The following is a 24,664-nucleotide window of genomic DNA, read 5'->3' on the forward strand; positions in this document are numbered from 1 at the left end:
TTTCCTTAATGATGGATTAATCTGATTTCCGTGGTGCCTTTGGGTTATCTGAGCCACCAGGTTTCCTGAGCGGGAAGAGAATTCAAGGTTGAGGTGCAGAGGAAATCTGAAATCTAGTAATTTTTTTCTATATTTAGACTGGAAGAGGTAAACTGCAAAATTATTAATTATTTAACAACTAAATCCTTTCAAAGGCACTTTTACTGTAACGTCCTATATAAGTAACTGAAGTGTAATTCTTGCTTTAGTGATCACAGTTGAGACAAGTGATTGGGCAAAGACTAAGAATACAATGTGCTGGGAGAGTTGAGTGAAAAGTATCTTATGAGAAAACAGATGTTCTTAAATTATGTGGTAGTTACTGAGATGTAGGTTCTCCCCCGGTTACAAACCCCTGACTCCCGGGCATCCCGTACATACAAATGAGCATTTGGGAGACCAATGAGATAGATGTGGATGGACTTGTTGCCTGCCGCTGGGCTGCAGGCATGTTCTGGGTGGGAAGGCAACATTTCCCACTCTGATCTGCAACAAAGTGTTCTAGGCCAAGCCAAGTCTGAAGTGCTGTGCATTCACTGGGTTGGTAAGACCGGTTGCAGGCCGCTCTACCCTTTCCTGTTTACCCATTCTCCTGTTGCAGCTGTATCTGTGACCCTCTGCCATACACTGCTTTTAATCATTTCCAATTTGCAGTTCGCAGGAACTTGGCATTGCCTGTACTTAATTGCATCATTCTATTTGTCCTAAAGAGTGTGTCTCATTGTCCAGATGTGTTAAACTAAAGCCATATCTGTCTTCTCAAATAGATGTGAAAGGTCCCATGGGACTCTGTGAAGATCTGGTGCCTAGCAGTTACCCCTCTATTTCATCAGACCTCTTTTAGAAAAATAGCAACTTCAGCTTTATCAAATCTTTTATAATAGATATCTGCTTATTCCTCTTAAAATCTCAGTTGCTCAGAACTTTTCAGAGAGCTTCTGATGGTAAAATCTCTATTCCTTGACTTAACCTTGGTGGCCATACCTTCCAAAAAAAATTGAAGTTCTCCACAACATAAGTCAATTTATATTTGGGAAATTGATATTCTTAAATTTAGGTTATATATTTATGAGTTAGTGAGACCTCAAGGGCTACCGGGAAAAGAAGATGCATGGACGTAGGTAGTTAGTTGTGATACCAGTGAGTAGCACTTTTGGGCTGAGAACTGAATTTTCATCCCTATTGCTGACAGCTTGCTTGAGCAAGCTGGCTTTGTGCCAGCAAGTAAATTTGGATATTATCCATTTGTTCCTCTAATTTAAAGAGATTGTAAATGGCTGGGGCTTCAGCACAAATCCTGTTGGCACCCTGCTATTTACAAACTGTCACAATGAAAATGACCTGCTTATTCCCATACCTGATATGTATCCTATATCTTGGCCAGATAATGTCTTGCATGGTTTGTGATAATCTGCCAATTGCTACATAGTTCTAGTTTGTGCAAGGTACTCCGTCCCCTTATTCTAAGAAGTGCCTTCAGACTTTCAGTCCATGACTTCCACTGAGATTAAAATTAAATTAAGATGGCAAATCATGAGCATATTTCATTGCTTTCAGAAGATAGCCCTGCATGATATTCCAATACAGGGTTAATTAAAATGTTGTTTTTGGCACAGGTGCTTTGCTTCTCGAGGTACTGGAATTTGATGATATTTCAAAGTCTGCAAGAACAAAACTACGCGAGCATTTTCCATCAGAAACTTCATCCTTTCTCCATAATATGCCACATATGGTTTCTCTGCAGTGTTGCTTATTCAGCATGTACATAATAAACATTTTGTAAACCATTTACAACTAAAGTTTTCATACAAATTATCCTTACAATTGTGTGGTGCAAATCTGACTCTTTCCCACTCCCCCACTGCATCCCCTTTCCCGTTCTCTTCACAATTGCAGCCTACCTTCTTCACCCATTTTAGAATTTTTTATTATGTTCCAAATCAATTTCTTGTGTCAGTCTAGTCCTGAAATCGTTGATGACTTCACTGGATGAAAGCTTCCTGTCTTATCATTTTTGGCAATTCTGTTGTAGTTCTCTCAGTTGACATTCCTTTCTAGTTTGTTATTTAGGTTTCCTCTGTCTGATCAAGTTTAATTACTCCCAGTCTGAAAGAGTTTTGCCTCTCTGAAGACTTTTAATGACAATTGAAAAATGATTTAAAGTCAACAAAGAACTATCGAGGTGTAGACACTGCTGCAAAGTGGGAAACCCAACATTTGATCTTTGATAATATTCTCACATGGCATCTTTGGAAATGTTGCACATAAAAGGTACTGTATAAATACCTGTTGGTTTCTTAATCACAAAAATCTTCCATTTTACTTCCCTTTAGTCTTTTTTTTACATCTGTTGTTATCAGAAACTAATAACTTCGTTATCATTTTCAGTGCAAACATAGTTATTTATCTGCATGTGATTTATCAAATGAGTAGTCCTGTTTGCATTAAGAAATGACATTCCACTTGCATCACCAAAATTCTCCAGTTAGAAGGGTGGTGAAGCGGTTAGCACAACGCTATTACAGCTCGGGGCATCAGAATTCAGAGTTCAATTCTGATCCCTCTCTGAGCAAGTTTGTATGCTCTAGTTTCCTCCCACAGTCCAAAGACATACTGGTTAGTAGGTTATTTGATCATTGTAAACTGTCCTGTGATTAGGCAAGGGTTAAATGGGTGAGTTGCTGGGCAGTGTGGCTCAGTGGGCCAGAATAGCCTGCTCTATACTGTGTATCTAAATACATTTTTAAAAATAGACACGAGATTCTGCAGATGCTGCAGATCTTGAGCAATACACATAAAGTGCTGAAGGAACTCAGCAAGTTGGGCAGCATCTATGGAGAGGAATAAACAGTCGACATTTGAGGCCAATGCCCTTAATCAGGATCAGAAGAGAAGGTGGCATCCCTTCAAGAAAAGGAAAAAAAATAGCCACCTTGTCACCCCAATTAGAAATATATAAAGATTCTTGGAAGAAACTTTACTGCAATTCTAAATGACAAATTTGCAGAATGTGGTCAGCTGGTGATAGGAAGCAAAATCTTTTTGGTCCAGTCCTATTTCAATACCAGCAGTTAAGTGGAAAATCTATGTGCTTCTGTTATGAGAGAAGTAATGTGGGAACCTTCTTATTAATTTAGGCAAAAGTAACAGCAATATTAATAATGCCAATGGCAGTAGTGTACGGCTTGTTCACTAGCTCCTTTCATAGACCTTCCTCTTGTGGTAGTCATCTTCTCCGTGACGTTGAATTTTAAAGCTGTGTTATTTGGTCTGGGTTTTTCCATATCAAATCTCCCTGGCACCACTGATTTAAAGTCAAACACATAATTACAACAAATCAGCTGACAGTGTTGATTTGTATGATTTGCTTGCCTCATTATGATCTTTCATGTTTCCCGTCACTCACCCTTCTGACACACAACCCACTTATTGGTCACCTTGCACTATCTCATCCAAGGAAAAATAATCTTAATTTGCTCTTAGCTGTAAACAAGCCATTTTACATTGTGAACTTAATTGCAATGGGTGGATATGAGATTAAGAAAGCTGAAGTAAGACAAAACAGGTGTCTGAACATAAGAATGTGAATTTTGAATTCCATCGTTAGAAGTGCTTCATTGGACTATTCATAGCTTTGGGTAGCCTATTGTTGTTTAACATTGTAATTAAAACTGCATTTGGTTTGATCTTTAAAAATGTAACTGGCCTAGGTATAATCCTCTAAATTATAAAGAGTTTTACTTGCTGATGGTATGATTTTTCACAAAGATAATGACATTGTCCAAGGGAATAAATGTAGGCTGACGTTTGTTCATTGAGTGATTTATCCATTGATGGAGCAGTTCAGCTGCTGGATCGGGATCTGATCATTCTGAAAGCTGTTCTGAACTTGCCTTCACTTCATCTGAACTGTTGAGGAAGGAGCTGAATGCGTGATGGGTACATTGGAAGTGCGTAATGCTGAGATTCAATAAATAGCTTGGTCTTGTTTAAAAATAGTATTTAATGTGAAGAATAGTGTTCCATACAGCTTCACTCTGGGGAGAATTCACCAGGGTATGATCTGAGAACATGTAAGGATAGGAGCGTGTAAGCCACTCAGCCCCTCCCTCAAGCCTGCTTCTACCATTCAGTACGATCATGATTGATGTTCCTCAGTGCCTCATCTCCTCTCTCGTGCTAGTTCCCCATAACCCTCAACTTCCTAATCTTTCATAAACTTATCTATTTCTTATTTAACTGTCACTAGTGATCTAGTATTCATGCCCAATCAAAGTAGAAAATTTCAGAAAATACTCACCTTTTACTAATGTATCTTTATTTGCATGCCATTTGTATCATTGTCATCTTCATAGTGTGGGTATAGGCCACATCATTTTATGGACATTAAGCATTTTCAGATTAGAATCAGGGTCAGTCTTTGACTTTCACCAATCATGAGCATATCATTACTGCACCTGTTAAACATTTTCCTATTTATACGTGTAACATCCGTCAAGGTTTCATTTACTGCCAAATTTATGCAAAGTTCAAAGTACATTTATTATCAAAGTATTTATACTACATACAACCTTGAGGTTCGTCTCCTTACAGGCAGCCACAAAACAAAGAAGCCCAGTAGAACCATTAAAAAAGACCATCAGACATCCCGTGTGCAGGAAAATAAACAAATTGTGCAAACAATAAAATAAGCAAATAACACAAACAACATTCAGAACTAAAGTTCACAAAAGTGAGGCCACAGTCACAAAGTCAGGCACAGCCAATCCGGGAGCTTGTTGGTTGCAGGCCATAGTGCAGAGACGACTAAACCTTGCAAACAGTGAGCTGAACACATGCCCATCCTCCTCCGGCCCCGACACCCTGACTTTTTTGATCTGGCTTAGTACATAAATTGGCCAAATATGGCAAAGAATGTTCTTTGCTCTTGGAACCAGGCCCTGCTGCTTCAGTATTTCTTGGGCGTGAGTCCCACAGCCTCGATTCGGCCCGTACCCAATTTTTCCAATATGGCCTAGTGCTTAACTTGGTCATACAATGGCTTGTCCCTCGCTCTTGGGCCCAGGCCCAGGCCCAGGCCCCGCCGCCTCACCTCAGATCCGCAGCTTTGAATCGGCTTCAAGTCCGTCCCAGCAATGGCCATACATTCCCCGCTTTGGACCTGGGTCCCGCCACCTCGATTTGGTCCGTACATGCCACATCACAACTATCCTGCATCTTCGAGACTTCAGTTCACAAAGATGGAAGGTTGTACAGACCGTTCAAAAGCTTAACTCCAAAAGGGAAGCTACACGCTTTTGATTGCTGTGATTGCTTACCAGAAAAAGTGTGATTAATAGAGTAGTTAGTAGTTTTCTCTGCTACCAGCAAGTCGCCACTGTGCTCCAACAGTGCCATCTTAAACCAGAAGTGCAATGGATGTAATTAATGCAGTGAGCTTTTCAAAGCCTTGGTCCATCCTGTTGCTTTGTTCCTTTACTAGAATGTCAACATTAGTGTGGGTTCTTTCTTGGAATTTTGTGGGCTCCTTGTAAAACACGTTTTCTAAAGTAAAGAACTTGCAGGTCCTATGAACCATGCTCTGAGATCTTTCATAGTCCATTCGAGGGCAAGATGAAAACTGGGTTTAATATCTTGCCCGATCAACAACCTTCATCCTATCTAAAAGCAGGTCATCATTCACAGAATGATGTCCCCCATAGTCAGTCCACTGTGTGTACAGGTTCCCCTTTCCCAAAACTTGAGCTCAGAACCAGCATCCTCACTCTTGACTAATCAATACTTGTGTTGATTTCATTGGTTCCTCAATGGATTTCAATCAACATCCATAAATCCACTTCCCATTCAAATATTACCCTTGTTCTAATTCCTTGTGTCCGATGTCTTTGAAATTCTCCATCTCCTCAGCTAATTCTGACAATAGTTTCTGTCATAGCTCTGCAATTTCATTGAATTTTTCCTCCCAGAGTCTGCCTCTGCCTTCTGTTCTGCTGTAACGTACTGTAATTCATAACTGGATTCATCTAAATTCAGGTGTTCAGATGTATTCCTCATTATTTATTCTAACTGGGCTTTATCAGTTCCAAATGCTTCTGTGTTTGAACCTTCTTGTGTAGCATTTAAGAGGGACTTTGACTTGTTAGTTAAGTGTTGGGATGTACGCTCTGCCGAAAAGGTTGAGAAGCTTTTGGTGAGTGATGTCTTTTGGATATCAATGTATTTTAGTGTTGATTGAGACTAGTTATCAGTGTCAAAAATGCTTTACTGAATGTCCCAGGAAAAAGTTAAGTAAAATTCTGACTTGGACATTTCCAGTTGCCCAATAACAGATCATCTCGAATTTATGAATGGAAATTGTAATTATGTCTGCCACAAAGGAAAAAGGATAATTTGAAGACTGGCATGCTGGTAGCTATTTTAAAGGGAGAAAGGCCAAAATGTGCTATTCTCCACTTCAACTGTACTTATGGTACTGTGCAAAAGTCTTAGGCACATGTAAAAAAAGATCTATGAAGTGAAATGCTTTCAAGAGCAATGAAATGAAAAGTTTCTTAAACATCAAAAAAAACTATTAAAGGCAGTAAACAGTAAAGAAAAACTAAATTGAATCAATATTTGGTGTAACCTTTAAAGCTGCATCAATTCTCTTGGTATACTGTTGTGCAGTTTTATAAGAAAACCAGCTATTAGGTTGTTCCAAGCATCTTGGAGAACTTGCCACAGTTCATCTGCAGACTTTGGTAGTCTCACTTGCTTCTCTCTCTCCAGGTAATCCCAGACAGCCACGATGATGTTGAGATCAGGGCTTTGTCAAGGCCATACCATCTGCTGCAGAACTCCTAGTTCTTTTCAGTGAAGGTAGTTCTTTATGACCTTGGCTGTGTGTTTGGGCTCGTGCTGCTGCTGCAGAATAAAGTTGGGACAGATCAGACGCCTCCCTGATGGTATTGTGTGATGGATGAGAATCTGCTTGTACTTCTCCGCATTGAAGATTCCATTGATTCTGACCAGATCACCAATTCCATTTGCAGACATGCAGCCCCAATCCTGCAAGGAACCTCCGCTGTACTTCACTGTTGGCTGCAGACACTCATCATCTCTTCTATGGACAAACTGCCTCCTGTTTGAGCAAAAAATGTCAAGTTTTGACTTGTCAGTCCAGAGCACTTGCTGCAATTGCTTCAAACCCCAGTCTTGTGTTTTTGTGCATAGGTGAGTCACTCGGCTTTGTTTCCGCTTTGGAGGAATGGAGTTTTGGAAAGATTGTGGTTTATGTGAGTTCAGAGCTGATAACAGTGCTGAATTTCTTCCGGTTTAGAAGGGACGTCAGTTTGATATATCTCTTATCTACTGCAATCAGTTTCTGTGGTATTTCTGATCCTCAACTTTGCTCATTTTTTTTTTGTGCTTCTTCAGAAGAGCTTGTGTAACACATTGAAACTTGTGTCTACCACAAAATTTCTGCTTCGGAGAGACTTTACTGATCCAGGATGACCATCTTGTGTATTGTTGCTATGCTCACTCTTGCCATAGTGTAAGAATTGATGATGTGAGAGTTGTACCTTCAAATCATCTGCCACACCATCACCTTTTAGTTTGGTTGTCCTTCACCCAGACCGAATCCTTCTATACCATCCTAGCATTTTGGATCTCCCCCTCCCCCTCCAACTTTCAAATCCCTTACTCACTCTTCCATCAGTTATGAATGGTCTCGGCCTGAAACGTTGACTGTACCTCTTCCTGGCCTGCTGCGTTCACCAGCAACTTTGATGTGTGTTCCTTCAATACAATTTCTGTTTCAGTTAATCAGTTATGTCATTATCATTAGCGCCTGTTTGTTATCTTTGTTCAGTCATACACCAGGCTATATACCTACAAAGTTGAGTTTTTTCTATTTGACAAGTTGTCTATTACTGAATATGTTCCTTTCTGTAAAGAAATACAAGAAATTCTCTAACAATTTTTTGTAAAATTATGTTTGGAAATCTAAATTTGCTTTTTTCTACTGACACACTAATACAGAAGACAGAAAAATAAACATCTAAAACAAATTTAAGTAAGAAATCTAGGGTGCTTAAGACTTTTGCACAGAACTGTCTGTAGAATGTCAGCTTCCATGCCAGTAGTTCACACTTCAAAAGAAATATTTAGCGAGGTTGCCACGGTAGCAGAGTAGTTAGTACGACGTGTTACAGCTTGGGGCATTCTGCAGTTTGGAGTTCAATTCTCGTGCCATTCTGTATGGAGTCTCTGTACACCTTCCCTGTGGAATACACTGGTTTTCTCTGGGTCTTCCCATTTCCTCCCACAGTCCAAAGACATACCAGGTAGAATAGTCAATTGTCCTGTGAATAGCTTAGAGTTAATTGGGTTTGTTGGGGCTGCTGGGGTGGCATGGCCTAAAGAATCCGATGGGCCTACTCTGTGCTACATCACTAAATGAAATTTGTTCCAAAAACAAGCAGCTTATATTCTTTGTGGTCATGGGTTTATAAGAGGCAACATCACTTCAAGCAAAAATAAAGATATGATCCAACATTTCAGCAAAAAAATAGTCAAAAGCCCATTTGGTTGAGTCAGAAGTATATTGATGTGGCATTTAGAGATTTTTAGTGTCGAGTGAAGAATCAGTAAAAATGCTTTCTACTGTTTCCCACTTTTCCACTTTTTGACACACAGTGCACTTGCCATAAAAGCCACATTTTATTTTGTAGACTCAATAATTCCATCAGCAAGTATTTTAATGTTATTTTTCATTATTTATGTTGGTTCCACTACAGCTGCAGTTTGAGGTTTCTTGCAATTTGCTCTGTTGCTCCTATTACTTGTATTCTTATTAATGTTCTTGTGTAACTGGTGGACGTGAGTTATGTTAAATTATCTGACAGCATAAACAACAACATTTTGATACTTGTCATACAGCCCCACCTCACTGACCAGAGTTCTTATCACACAAAGCATATTACTTGGCACTGTAAGAATGCAAACATCTTTGAAAGTGAGCTTTTCATTACAATTGCTCCAGAATTTCTTTTAGGAAAAGTGGCTATCTGGCTGTCTGTTAACCAGAGCAGCCAAGGCAGGTTCTTAATAATTGATGTTGTATTAAGCAATTCTCTTCTTGCAGAAGTAATCTTCCTAACAGAGGCCAGGTCCCATTTTTCCTCCCATGTTACAGTATTTACATGGGAATACCAAAAAGCTGCTACACTTTCTTTTCCTTCAAATTTGCTTTCCCAGTGAGGCCATTAGTTGTCCTGTTCTAGTGCATCAGCTGCAAGCCTTGCAATATAGTTAATACAGAAAGGTCTGTATCCTTGAAGCATCCTTTAAAAGGTTATATTCCTTTCATTGACATACAGTGCACTTACCATAAAAGCCACATTTTATTTTGCAGTCTCAGATGGAACTGACAGTGGCTATTAAAAGACAATTAGCAAAAAAATACTTCTCAAGCTGACCCAGTTGTTGGCTCATTTTTCTTCTTGTCAATTCAGTTTTGACTTGGTTTCAGAAGGTTAAATAAATCACAAAATATTTCATAAGTTTTCCCTTCCAAACAAGACTTTGTGTTGGCTGCACAAAGCTTCGGTACATACCTGAGCAGATACTGCACCCTGGAATGTGCTTTGTAGCAATATTCATTTGAGAACAACCTATAGTGGAAGACCATCAAGTTTCAGGCAGATCAAAATGACTCTAGCACTGAGATGATGATCTTCCAGCAGCGCTCAATGTTTGTCTTAGCATGCAACCCTGGGAACAACTCATAGATCAGAGTGATCTGTTGTGCAGCTGAAAGGACCATTGCATTGTTTCCTGGACCACCTTTGCAAAGACATTTGGTTTGCAAAAGAGTGAACAGTTGTTTTATTATCATTGCAGCCATTCTGTGGGCCTGGTATAAAGGGACTTCAACATGAGGAAAGGATCTAACTGGGAGGACCTATCACTGCCAGCCAAGTGAGGTTTCGGTGCTAGTTTATGAGTTCTGAGCATGAGGTACTCTGCCAAGTGGTGTGAACTGGAGACAATTCCACAAGATCAATCGTGTCCTTCTCCTGCAGACCCTGTAGCATGTTCCATGTTGATTACTGCCTTGATGGACTTGTGGTCAACGATGTGTTTCTGCAAAAACTTCTGCAGATAATGTGGCCAAATTCAGCTGAATGTAAAATAAAGAGATACAAGAGACTGCAGATGCTGGAATCTGAAACAACAAACCATCAGCTGGAGGAACTCGGTGTGTCAAGCAGTATCTGTAGGAGGGGAAGGGAATTATCAACATTTCTGGTGAAAACCCGGTATCAGGGTATGAAACATAAGCCTGATGTGAATGCAATGAACTTGGCAAAGTTGTGTCTGCTCACATCTACAAGTGTGGGATTTGTGATATTTTTATATTTACAGCTATTAAGTACACTCTGGCCACTATTAGGTACGGGAGGTACCTAATAAAGTGGACACAGAGTGCATTTATGTATGTTTGTGGTCTTCTGTTGCTGTAGCCCATTCAATTCAAGGTTCGACATTTTGTGTGTTCAGAGATGCTCTTCTGCCCACCACTGTTGTAACATGTGGTTATTTGAATTACTGTCGCCTTCCTGTCAGCTTGAGCCAGTCTGGCCATTCTCTTCTGACCTCTCTCATTAACAAAGCATTTTTGCCCACAGAACTGCCGCTCACTGGATGTTTTTTGTTTTGTTTTTCACACCGTTCTCTGTAAACTCTAGGGACTGTCATCAGAGGCCCATGCAAAAGTCCATCAGAGTGTCACACTGTTGTGCTTGAAAATCCCAGGAAATCAGCAGTTTCTGCAGTACTCGGACCACTTCGTCTGGCACCAACAATCATCCCCATTCTGATGTTTGGTTGGAACAACAGCCCTTGACCATGTCTACATGCTTTTATGCTTTGGGTTGCTGCCACGTGATTGGTTGATTAGATAGTAGCTTTAATGATCAGATATACCTAATAAAGTGGCCACTGAGTGTATTCACTTTTCAAAGTTCCAGCTGTGTTTGCAAAGATTTTGTACATCTAAACTCACATAAATTTGTGATCTAACCCTTTATATTTAGTATCTTACTTAAAAGTAAACAAGGTATTTGATCTGAAGAAACAAGTCTGACAAGACAATTTAATTTCTACAAATCTCTGCTATGAGAGGATCAATGTAATTTTGCAATTTGATTCACCATAGGTAAGGGAAAAATAAAAATCTTTAACTTGATTCACTCCTTTCAGTTGCGGATAATGCTGCTAATTCTGTTTTTTTTTTCAAATTTGTTTGAATGGTAGGAAAGCTAACTTTGTCTTTGTTCAGTTGTCTTGCAGGTGCCTTTCCGTCCATCCTGATATGATAACCCATTATAAATTCTGGATTAGAGCCAACAGAGCATTGCTGCTTTGCGGGAAAAAAAGCCCAGGGGACAAAAATAATTTGCAATGATTCAGACCCTTGAGGAAACTAACTATCATTCGGCTAGATTCAGTTTGATCCCAATTCACCTGAAATGTACAAGACTAAAAACCTCACTGTTTGCATGGGACTGATAATGTAACAAAGCTAGGCAGTAACCCGCTGCAACAAACCTGAATGGTATTGACTCATTCCAGAGGGGTCAAGTTCAGAAGAATATACATCTGAAATTTTAACTGAGTTGTGTTCTCTGAAAGCGGTGGCACGCCCGAGAATTGGTTTTAGATTTCTGTAACAATTTATCTTTAATGTTTATTGTAATTTATGGTAGGTTTGCAAGTAGAGAAAGTCTTGGGAAAGTTATCACCACTTTGCCTTAACATTTTTATTTCACAATTTCAACAGCATTCCACCCTTGGTCATTTTAGATCATTGTTCTGCATTTACAGATTGATTCTTCACCCTGTCCCCTCCTCCTCTTCCCTTGCACTGATACCCTTTCAGTTATTTTATTCAAACTTCCATTCCATCACTTGTTTTGCTCTTCCTTAAAACGTCATTCCACTGCCTCGCCTCAGCTGGGAACTTCTGTCAGATGTTTATGAGACCTGCTTTTGGAGGATTTGTATTAATTCTATTATGTCTTTGGTCAGTGGCTTAAATTATTTTTGTTTTTCCTTCCCTCTGCTCCTATTCTGATAGTGAACTGAACAACACAGGCGTTTTTTGTTCTGTTTTTAAGCCTGATACATTGACCTTGTATTCCTCTACTGATGCTGCCTGACCAGCATGTCTGCGATATTTTCTGTTTTGATTCACATCCGCAGTCTCCTAATTGTCATTGATGGCTGTGATGCCAGTTTGCTTAGCTAGCCTTTTGCTTTACAAATTCCTGGACATCTCCTAAGGCAGACATCCTTGCTAATGGAAGAATTTGTTTGATAATGAATGATGAAATGTGTGTCTAAGTGTTGTAGCCATTTTCATACAGTAGGGAATTTACAGGTTATTTATTGCATCCTTTTTCCACTGTTGGTCCAGCAAATGATTTGTGGATTTGCAATGGAAAGAAATGTGTTTTTTTTAAAAACAATTGTACCTTGGTATGAAAGAACAAATGGTGTTATGTTAAGTAATTCCTTCTGTGGCTGTAACACTTGGATTTTAGTTTCCTGCCCTTTAATACTGTTTCCAGGAGGAAAGGGTTGCTGAAATATGACTTCACCCTGTGCCTGTGACCAATTTTTTTGACTTCTAAAGACATTGATTCTCAATTTGGGAGTTGATTCCAGGTGTGCTGATATCTCACTTGTAAACTCAGTATCAAAGCTAGGTTTATAGTATGTGGAGAATCTTACAATGCAGATTACCTTTTCACAAGTGGGGATAAAGCAAATTTCATAATTGGACTTAAAAAGAATCTAGAAGCAATTAGTAATTAAGAAAACTTAATGTATGTGGTGGAAAAAGCACAGACTGAATGAGCAATTTTCAGAAAGCTGGTGCTGGTGTAGAAAGCAGCCTGACCACTTCCTGCTCTTTTTTAAAAAACTTCAGAATATATTCTGTTGAAAATTTAGAAGTATTTAATGCTGAATGTTTAACATTTTCACGATGTGCTATTTTCCTCTTTTAACAATAATGCATCATCAGTTATTGTTCACTTACAACAAATCAAATAGGTCTTGGGGCTTTAATACAGATTTCAATGAATTTTAAACCAGCCCTTGCCCATACATCCTCTATAGTTGGTATCCAACTTTAGCATGTTCCTGGGCCTTTAAATGTGCCAGTTTGAGGCACTTAGTCATGGAGAACACACTGGTTTGGGAATTTTGGACATCCTAAAGGATTTTCTTTACTATGTTGATGGCTTCCCAGTACAGTTGATGTTTGTCCCAGTTTGTCTCTGGGAACAGTCTGGATAACACAGGGTGCAGCTGCTCACGGTGGATCTCAACAAACACCCTTACATCTCTTCTTGGGTATTCCTGGCAGAGATGTATTCTTCAAGGAGATGGGCAATGGTCTCATTTCCAGTCCGGCAGTGTGCTGTGCCAATATTCCATATAAGCCACTATACCAAGCAACATCTTGGTGCTTGTTTGAAAACTATACCTAAGAGACATACTGTAAGAAAAACTTGGGAGCCACCCTGTTGGGTGTACTGTCTCTTTTTCCTGTAGAAATCAGATAGCATTATGTTCAGGTCCCTGAGTAATTCATTTATAAGCAAAGGTTCTTCTGGATAAAGTATCCTACTAGGGATAGGTAGTGTAGAACAATTAAATTGAAAATTTTGAGACAAAACGGACAGAGACATCCTGTGCAGTGCTGAGAATAAATGGAATCTCAACACATAGGTATCCAAGGCCCATGCAATGACACAGCCACATGCATTGTAGCAATGAGGCAAATACCACCATGGGTATTTTTTGTCATTGCTCTTCACAGTTATGGAATATGGCCAAACCTATACCAGCTACTACAATGCTGAGAGCTTCTCATCACGAGGGACTAGGTCATCGACAGGGAGCACTTTTGCCCGTGTACTTGTTCTGTTTTTCTCTCGATCTGTAAAAATCCATGGTCTTGAAACACCAAGGACCAAGTGCTGTTGTAGCTGAGTTTATTGGATAAACTCAGTGTGCATTACGTGTGTGTGTGAGAGAGAAATGAATTATTCAAATAGAACGAACAAAGCTGGCATTTACAAAAATCAGCTAGAGTAGGGGGGTGTTATTTCTTGGTGTGATGAAAATCCATGAAGTCTTCAAAAGCACCTTCTAGCTTATCTTATAGTAAAACCTACCTGAGAACCATCTGCTTATATGCAGCCATCTTGTTAGCGTTGCAGCAATATATTAATTCTCTGTAAAATGTGTCATTAAGGAATCTCCTGAAGCATATTTCTACGAGTGGCTGTATTTTATTTGACGGTGTAATGCATTTTTGGAATGGGCAGATAAGGCTAATGCAAGCTTGCGATTTCCATTCTTGTCTGCTTTATGTATAGTCGTACTCAGCACTAATAGCACAGTTTTGTTCCACCCATGGCTTTCCTGCTATTTTTCCTACTGTATTTTGGATTAATATTGCAACAACCCAGAGGAAATCAATGCTAAAAGGATATTAGAATGTGATCAATAATGAGAGAGGAGCAAATCATGCTGAAAGTATGAGAATTTTCATTTTGTGACTAGATTGTGACTGGTAAAATGGAAAACGTTGGAAAGCATCAAAGTTCAAAGTTTATTATCAAAGGGCATATGTCACCTTATACAATCCTGAGATTCATTTTCTTATAGGCATTCACAGTAAATACAAGAAACACAATAGAATCAATGAAAGACTGAACCCAGAAGGATGGACAAGCAACCATTGTACAAAAGGCGATAAACTGCAAGTACAAAAAGAAAAATCAAGTAAATAGTAATAATTAAGCAATAAATATCAAGAACATGAGATGAAACTTGAAAGTGAGTCCATAGGTTGTGGGAACAGTTCAGTGGTGGGGCGAGTGAAGTTATCCCCTGTGGTTCAAGAGCCTGATGGTTGAGGGGGAATAACTGTTCCTGAACCTGATGGTGTGAGTCCCGAGGCTCCTGTACCCTCTTCCTAATGGCAGCAGTGAGAAGAGAGAATGGTCTGGATGGTGAGCATCTTTGATGATGGATGCTGCTTTCCTGTGACAGTGCCGCGTATAGATGTGCTAGGTGTTGGGGAGGGCTTTGCCCATGATGAACTGGGCCATGTCCACTACATTTTGTCGGCTTTTCCATTAAAGGACTTTGGTGTTTCCAGACCAGTCCATGATACCACCATTCAATATATCCTCCACCACACATCTATAGAATTTTGTCAAAATTTTAGATGACATGTCTAATCTAAACAAACTTCTAAGAAAATAGAAGTACTGCTGTGCTTTCTTCATGATGGCACGTATGTGCTGGATCCAGGGCAAAACCTGAGATGATAACACTGAGGAATTTAAAGTTACTGAACCTCTCTATCTCTAATCCCCCAGTGAGGACTGGTTCATGGATTCCAGTTTCTTCCTCAAGTTACTAATCATCTCCTTGGTTTTGCTGACATTGTGGTTGTGGTGACATCGCTCGGCCAGACTTTCAATCTCCCTCCTATACACTGATCCTTCACCACAACAGTGATGTCACCAGTGAACGTAAATATGGCATTGGAGTTGTGCTTAGCCACACAGTCATAAGTATAAAGCAAGTTGAGCAGGGGCCTGTGCCACAGACTTGAGATGGAGATTGTGGAGGAGGTGTTCTTGCTAGTCCAAACTGACTGGTTTGCAAATGAGGAAATCAAGGATCCAATTGCACAAGGAGGTATTGAGGCAAATGTCTTGATGCTTATATTATAGCATTGAAAACCGAGGTGAAGAGCATGCTGATGCATGTATCTTTGCTGTCCGGATGTTGTAGAGTTGAGTGAAGAGTCAATGAAATGACATCTGCTGTTGACCTGTTGTGATAGCACACTGGAGTAGAAGTTGCTTCTCAGGCAGAAGTAGATGTATTACAATCACCAACCTTCAGAGCACTTCATCACTGTGAATGTTAGTCATTGAGACAGGTTACCACATTCTTCCTAAGCATGGATATAACTGAAGCCTTCTTGAAGCAGATGGATACATCAGACTGCCAAAGCGAAGGGTTAAAGATATCAGTGAACACTCCAGCCAGTCAATCAGCACAGGTCTTCAGTCCTTGACTAGGTACCCATTTGGCCTAGATGCTTTCGGTGGGTTCACCTTCCTAAAGGATGCTGTTACGTTGGCCTCGGAAGCTGAAATCACAGGGTCGTCAGAGGCGATGGGAATTCATGAAGGTGCCTCCATGTTATGCCAGTCAAAGTGAGCATAAAAGGCATTGAGATCATCTGGAAGCAAAGCCTTAATGTTACCTGTGTTGTATGGTTTCACATTGTAAGAGGTGATGGCGTTAAAGCCCTGCCACAGCTGTCGAATATCCTTCAGTGATTCAAGTTTAGTCCAGAATTGGCACATTGCACATGAGATTGTTTTCTGGGGATCACCTAGACCTTTTGTATCTGAATGTCACTGATCTGACCCTCAGCAGATTGTAGATTTCACGGTTCATCCAGAGTTTCTAAATCGGGCAAGATTCTGAATGGTATTGTGGGGACACACTTGTTGACAATTATTTTTATAAAGTCTGTGACAGCTGTGGTGTATTCGTTCAGATCCTCTGAGTCCTTGAACATGGCCCGGTCCATCAACTGGAAGCATTCCCATAGCCACTCCTTTGCCTTCCTCGACCACCTCTTTGTTGTCCTAATCTCTGGAGCTTTGCTCTTTAGCCTCTGCCTGTATGCAGGTAGGAGGAGGGTAGCCAAGTGATCAGGTTACCTGAAATGCGGTCTAGGCATGGAGTGGTAAGCATCCCTAATGGTAGTGTAGCAGTGTTTGAGTGTGTTGGGACCCTTAGTGCTGCAGGTTTTATTTTGATGATAATTGGGCAGAGGTTCCTTCAAACAAGCCTGATTTAAGTCTCCGACAATGATTTGAAAGGCGTCGGGGTAGGCTTTTTCTTGTTTGCTGACGGTGGCACTCAGTATCTCTTGTACCTGCTTAATGTCAGCCTTTGGCAGCTTATAAACTGCGGTTAGGATCATGGGAGGAGAACTCTCTTGGTAAGTAGGTTGGTCATTTCATGATAATTTCATTGATACAATCAATTTCACAAGCATTATGCACCTGCCTCTTTTACCTCCTACTTTGAGTTTTTAGTTTGCTTAGTGAAGCATGTGTAATGCTGACTTGGCAAACTTCAGAGCAGAATTTAATTCATCAGAGCATCGACTTTCCAAATCAAAGCTCATTAAGTTGAATCCAAAAACAATACTCAGCAGACAAAGCAATGTCTACAAGGAGAGAAGTAGTTGTATGGTATGGGTCCCAATGCTGCTTAAAGTATCCCAGCTCTTAAAGCTTTATTATTTTGTTCATTATTTTGTTCTGGCTTTTACCTCCCATACCTCATGTAAAGCTTAGAATTTCAATAATTTTCTTTTTTTACCCTCAGGATTTCACAGCACTGTATATAGTTCCATTCACAATAAATTTTCTGCTGCATTTTAAACAAAATGCTGTTCCTTGTTAATAAGAACTTAAGAATTAGGAGCAAGGATCAGCCATCTGGCCTGTCAAGCCTGCTGCATCGTTCAGTGAAATCATGGATGATCTGGCCTTGGACTCAGCTCCATGTATGTGCCTAACCCTTAATTCCTCTGCTATGCTATACTAGTACTGAATTTCATTTGCCACTTTTAGCTCATTCCCCCCATCTTAATTCTTCAATCAACACAACATTTTCTTTGCTGGAGCTAGCCAGTGATCTACTGGGAAGTTCGGAGTTTGTTTATTTAGAGTTGCAGCTTGAAACAGGTCCCTCCAGCCCAACTAGCCGCACCACCCAGCAACCCACCTATTTAACTTTAGCCTAATCACAGGACAATTTACAATGCCCAATTCACCAACCAAATGGTACATCCTTGGATTATGGGAGGAGACCAGAGCAGTAGGAAGAAGCTCACGCTGTCATGAGAAAAATGTGCACCCTAATTTGGATGATAGAACTCAGCTAAAATTTGCTCAAATCTCATTGTTTGGTAGCACTCAGATTACCCGCTTAAAAAGTAATTGATGAAGAACAAAGGCCATGGAAGCAAGTTAGAATGCAAAAGTTAAGAAGTAGAAATCCACCTTGGGTTTTATGTCCCAATCAAAATTTCACATCTTCCAGGAAAGTTTAGTAAAACTCGTTTAATCTGGCAGACCAGGGACCTTGGTACCAGAGTGGCAGATTTCCTGGACTATTGTATATTACCCTAACATGTTCTTAATTCAGTTTGTTTACAAGTTACATAGTACAGCAGTATCAACTTTCCACTGAACTGATTGAGTTTCAACAGTGTGCAAGCATTAGGACACCTTTTTAATTTTTTAAATTTAAAGGATCGAAGGACTACGGCCCCTGTGGGTTTAAAGGGAAGGTGGGAACCAGGTCCTCAGTGGCTTTACAAGGAACGTGGTAACTAGGGTCCACTGTTTTAGGGAGAACATAGAATCAACATCCAGTGAGTCAGATGCTGAACCATTGCAGTTTCAAAACAATTGGATAGTGGATAATAGGAGTTGTACTTGCATTTCAGTATAGCGTGCCACGACTTACTAACTTGTATATGTTTGGACTGTGGGAGGAAACCGAAGCACTCGGAGGTAACCCACAAGGTCACAGGGAGAACATACACACTCCTTGCTGACAGTGGCAGGAATTGAACCCTGATCTTACAGCTAGCACTCTATTACCATGTTGCCCCTCATAGCAATAATTCCCTCATTCATATTTCATTTTTTTTAAAATTTTAACATTCAGCAGATGCTTCAGAGTTGGAAAGATTATATTTTCAGATCTCCTATCTTCATGTTCCATTTGCATTCAGTGATTTCATTACATGCACTTTATTGGAGTTAAGACCTTGAGATAACTCATTCCGGTCAAGATAGCGCCAGCAAACATTGATTCCTCGGGTGACGTCTTCCAGATAGTCAGTCATATCAGTTTTTCTATGTCTTCTACTTATTCTTTTTATCTTAACTTTGTCTTTGAAACTGTTGGAGGCCGTGACTTACAGCCTCTAGTTCAATTGAGTGAGGTCTATTGTCCCCGAGAAAACTCCAGGAGAGAAATGTGAGCACGAGCTACCACGCAGAAAAACTCAGAGATAAGACAAGGAGCCACAATTGACTACGTTTCTCATCTATTAAAGCATCGAGGACAATTGAAACATCAAGTCAAATGGGGAAGAGAGCGAGTGATCATCGGAGGGGCCACTGGATTCGAAGCCCCTGCCCTTGGAGGGACCGCTGAGTCAATGCTCTCGAAGGTGTTATCGAAATTCTGTGATTTTGGATTAGACTAGATCATATTGTCCTCTTTCAGTTCTACGTTTCATGTTCTTGCCCATTTTTTCTTGTTAACAACTGGCAGGCTGGGGTAATATTGTGGCACAGTGAACAGATTCACTTTATGTGGTGTAGTTGACCTGCAGATTGTTCCCAGTGGCATGTTGCCATCCATTCAAGTACTGATACACGCAATATCAGCACAATGCCTTGTGTACTGCGCTTGTTTTTTTTCCCTGTATAAACTATTTCTTAGCAGCTGTTTTCTGTAATTACAGAATACTTGTGTGCTTCCTTCTTTATTCATAATCTGAATATTTAATTTAAAACCCTGCAGTTATCCATTGAGACAAAACAAAAATGCACATTTTAGCTTCTTCCTTTGAGATGTATGATTTTTTTTGGTCAGAGGGATCCTAATAATGTAAATGATTCAACAGCTGGTATAACGAGCCATTGAGCATTAATGCAATTTACTGCTACAGTATGTCAATATGGTAGCATAGCAGTTAGCATAATGCTTTACAATGCCACCAATTCAGATTCAATTCCCGACACTATCTAAGGAATTTGTACATTTTCCACATGGGTTTCCTCCGGGTGCTCCGATTTCCTCCCACATTCCAAAGAAGTGGGTTAGTATTAATAAGTTGTGGGCATGCTTTGTTGGCAGCAGAAGCATGGCAACACTTGCAGTCTTGGTCGTTGACTGTATGTACATGTGACAAATAAATCTGTTCTTTATTTTTCTTTTAATTCTACTGCATACAGATTTTGCTCTCACTACCTGCATTGCAGTCAGCCAAATGTTTTCAATCCCTGTCAACTTTAATATATCTGTAGCATCTTTTGGGTTTCCCGGAAGTACCTTCAATTAGTTTTCAAGTGTAAAAATTGTTGTATCTGTCAATTTCCATGAGTAAAGTCTTGCAAAACTACTGAGGTTAAAGAAAGGATAATTAATGTCCTGTATTGATCAGGGGATCGAAGGAAACTCTTGCAATTTTTCAGGTAGTGGAATTTCTTGTTAGCACCCAAGAGTAAACTAGGCTGCTGTTCATAAACACAAGAGGTCTTTCAGATGCTGGAAATCCAGAGACACATGTACAAGATGCTGGAACTTACCAGGCCAGGCAGCATCTATGAAGAGGAATAAACAGTTGACATTTTGGGCTGAGACCCTTCATCAAGATACTATGCTATTTAACATCTCATCACTGATTGCGTGCAACCACGATACTATGCTGAAATATACTCTGAATGTATGGAATCTTGCTTGTGTAGGGTTCAAAGGCATAGATTCCACTATTTGCTGAGTAGATCTTTGGATAAAAAAACTATTGTAGTAAAGATTTAATTGCAATAAACAAATTACAGGTTTCCCCCGCTATCCGAAGGTACAGCATTCCTATGAAACGGTTCGTAAGCCGGAATGTCATAAAGCGAATAAGCAATTACCATTTATTAATAAGGGAAAAACTTTTGAGCGTTCCCAGACCCAAAAAATAACCTACAAAATCATGCCAAATAACACATAAAACCTAAAATAACAGTAACATATAGTAAAAGCAGGAATGATATGATAAATACACAGCCTATATAAAGTAGAAATACTTTTCTGCAGCACTGTCTAGTGCAGCGAAAATCTCACGGAAGTGCTCTCAGCAGGAACACTCTCTCCAGTAAGCTATGAAGCTGCCAAATCATACCAAATAACACATAAAAATACACAGTCTATATGAAGTAGAAATAATGTATGTACAGTGTAGTTTCACTTACCGGAATTGGGAAGACTCCAATAAATTGCAGTTTTGTCACAGTTAAACACTTGCTTATACAAATAACCACCTGAGGCAATCAGCAATCGCCTCTGATCTGGGCCGACATTTACGTGCTGGGTGGCACCTAATTAATTAGCTTGTTTATTTCGGCTTTTTCCTTAAAGATGTGCTGGGTGCGTTCCGACTACCGCTGTACCGCTGCATTCTTCACGGCAATGTATGGGTCCACAGCCCGGAGGTTGGGGACCACTGCTTAAACTATGAAGCTGCCCTCGCCTCAGAAACCGATCAAACCACCCATGACTACCTTTAAATTCCACTTTCATCACCATCATCCAGTGTTTTCTGTTTCAGCTTATTAAAAAGACTGACTGATTTCTCCTTAAGTATAAGAAAATTTAACGGAACACCATGCTTTGTACACCCATCAATCTACTCAAGCAATAGACTTTCCTTTTTATCCATTATTGGATGCAGATTAAGAGAGACCACTTTGCTACAAGCAGAACCAACAGTAACATCGGCAGCTTTCAAAATTCTTTCTCTCTACGTAACAATAGTGCAAATGGTGGACGCAGGCAAGTTCAACGCACGGATAATGTCCGTACTTCATTCACCACGGTCGAAACGCTTAATTATTTCTAGTTTTACGCTAAGTGTAACACCCTTATGAGCTCTTTTAGGCTTTTCCGATACCTTAGAACTCGTCTTGCTAACAGATGCACAAAATAAATCGAGATAAAGCACCTGTTTAAGCAATGCCGGCTAGAATGCAGTTCCAGGGGAGGAGCTTGGCTGCTCAGGCGTGCACTGCCTTTTCTCGTAACAGTGAAAACACCTTCTGTTAGCGAACACACATAAAGGTTGCTGGTGAACACAGCAGGCCAGGCAGCATCTCTAGGAAGAGGTACAGTCGAAGTTTCGGGCGGAGATCCTTCGTCAGGACTAACTGAAAGAAAAGCTAGTAAGAGATTTGAGAGGGGGAGGGGGAGATCCAGCGCAGACTGGGAGATCGTTTCACTGAATACCTACGCTCTGTCCGCCAGAGAAAGCAGGATCTCCCAGTGGCCACACATTTTAATTCCACGTCCCATTCCCATTCTGATATGTCTATCCCCGGTCTCCTCTACTGTAAAGATGAAGCCACACTCAGGTTGGAGGAACAACACCTTATATTCCGTCTGGGTAGCCTCCAACCTGATGGCATGAACATTGACTTCTTTAACTTCCGCTAATGCCCCACCTCCCCCTTGTACCCCATCCGTTATTTATTTATATACACACATTCTTTTTCTCTCTCTCCTTTTTCTCCCTCTGTCCCTCTCACTATACCCCTTGCCCATCCTCTGGGCTTCCCCCCTCCCCCTTTCTTTCTCCCTAGGCCTCCTGTCCCATGATCCTCTCATATCCCTTTTGCCAATCAACTGTCCAGCTCTTGGCTCCATCCCTCCCCGTCCTGTCTTCTATCATTTTGGATCTCCCCCTCCCTCCCCCCCCCCACTTTCAAATCTCCTACTAGCTCTTCTTTCAGTTAGTCCTGACGAAGGGTCTCGGCCCGAAAGGTCAACTGTACTTCTTCCTAGAGATGCTGCCTGGCCTGCTGCATTCATCAGCAACTTCTATGTGTGTTGCTTGAAATTCCAGCATCTGCAGATTTCCTCGTGTTTCTGTTAGCGAAAATAGGTAACTAATGTAGGTCTTTCGTAACAACGAGGTGTCGTAAAACGAATGTTCAGAAAACGGGGTCCACCTGTATCTGATAACACAATATTGTGCAGACTATAAATTGGAACATGACCAAGTTCATGGATTAATCAAGTTGTGGTGTGGACAATAGAGTCTACATTAATGAACGTTTCGATTTCAATGTATGCTGGAAGATAGATGGGAAGAAAGTTAAATTCAAGTCCTCCCCTATTTATGACAGGGTTCTGCTCCTGTGAACTGTTTGCAAACCACATAGTCCACAAATCAGATATGCAGACAGAAACCAAATTTCCATTTGGCAAAGGATACCTGCGATAGCTGGCAAAATCAATCCTACCAGTCTCCCAAACTCTGTACGAGCTATGCCTACAATGGGTACTTATAACCTGAGGAGGACCTGTAGTTTAAATGAATTGGTATACTAAAAAACGTGTGTGAGTGTACCTGCAGAGTATAGTATTTTTGTAACCAGGTGACTGTGTTTGAATTTCAGGATGATACTGGTGCCTATCTAATAGACCGAGATCCCACCTATTTTGGCCCAATCCTGAACTACCTGCGGCATGGGAAGCTGGTTATTAATAAAGATTTAGCAGAGGAAGGCAAGTCCTTTTCATTTTGTTTTGCTTAGAGATAAAGTACTGTACCAGGTCTCTCTGGCCCAGTGAACCCGCACTGCCCAGTTACACCATGTGACCAACTAACCCATACGTCTTGGAATGTGGGAGGGAACCTACACAGTCACGGGGAGAACGTACAGACTTCATACAGGTAACGGTGGAATTAAACCCGGGTGGTGGCGCTACCTGTTTCCCCTAAATCCTGTTGGTACAACTCCAGCTTTTGTTTAACTGTATTATGCACCTTTATTAAAAATGCAGCAGGAGCAGATTTTTGACTGACCAGACTCAGCCTTGAGTTTGACTAAATCCTTTCTTGTTCTGCCTGGGATGTTATTCCTAAGGCAGGCTTTAGATGCGTCATCATTTGTGCGTCAGTGTAAAAAGCAGTATTTTAAAACTGTCTTCACCCCAAGAGTTGAGAATTAAGTTATGATTACAAGGAACTTTTCAATTTCTCCAAGGGTTTATAATTTAGAATCATCATTATTGTTTTGTTCCTTTCAGGTGTACTAGAGGAAGCAGAGTTTTACAACATCACATCACTGATAAAGTTAGTGAAAGACAGGATAAGAGAAAGAGACACCAAAACATCACCGGTGAGTGAAAAGAAACCTCATCCAAAAATGTGAAATTATTCTTGAGGACTAGTGGGGAGAGTTTGGGAACACAACATGGTTGAAGAAAGACTTGCATTTTTATAGTAATCTCCATGCCCATCTTAGGGCATCCCGAGATATTCTATGGTTGCTATTTTGGGGAATCAAGTCTCACATTTGACACATGAATATAATGCAGGCATTCTGTCCAACTGAGTGTTTAAAAGCCACATATCTGAAAATAAAAATCCTGCCATTATACTTGCCATGTGCAAAATAGCTACTGTAGCTTCATTATTACAACTGATTAGATTTTCAGCCTTCTGATTTACTGGTAAGGCAGATTCTAAAATTGAATAAATGTCCACTGTATTCCCAGTAATGTTAAATATATTGTCTAGCGGCACTACTTCTTAAGAATGGTCAAATTTAGCCTTTTGTTATTGGTCTTCTAAAGTTCTTGGCAACTTGAATTGGGCATGTGGCCAAGTGGTTAAGGCGTTTGTCTCGTTATCTCAAGGTCGCTAGTTCGAACCTCATCT

The 24,664-nt window shown here is 40.3% G+C and overlaps 1 protein-coding gene across 1 annotated transcript in view; it reads left to right on the forward strand.

The window, feature by feature from the left end:
- Window positions 1–24,664, forward strand: part of LOC140202920 (BTB/POZ domain-containing protein KCTD5-like) — a 63,251-nt gene that overhangs the window by 11,029 nt on the left and 27,558 nt on the right. Inside the window, exons 2-3 of the mRNA XM_072268513.1 lie at window positions 23,397–23,505; window positions 24,031–24,122. Of these exons, the coding sequence (XP_072124614.1) occupies window positions 23,397–23,505; window positions 24,031–24,122 (201 nt within the window). The remainder of the gene's footprint in view (window positions 1–23,396; window positions 23,506–24,030; window positions 24,123–24,664) is intronic.

The sequence above is a fragment of the Mobula birostris genome, chromosome 9 (genome assembly GCF_030028105.1).
Source record: "Mobula birostris isolate sMobBir1 chromosome 9, sMobBir1.hap1, whole genome shotgun sequence".
Lineage (NCBI taxonomy): Eukaryota > Metazoa > Chordata > Chondrichthyes > Myliobatiformes > Myliobatidae > Mobula > Mobula birostris.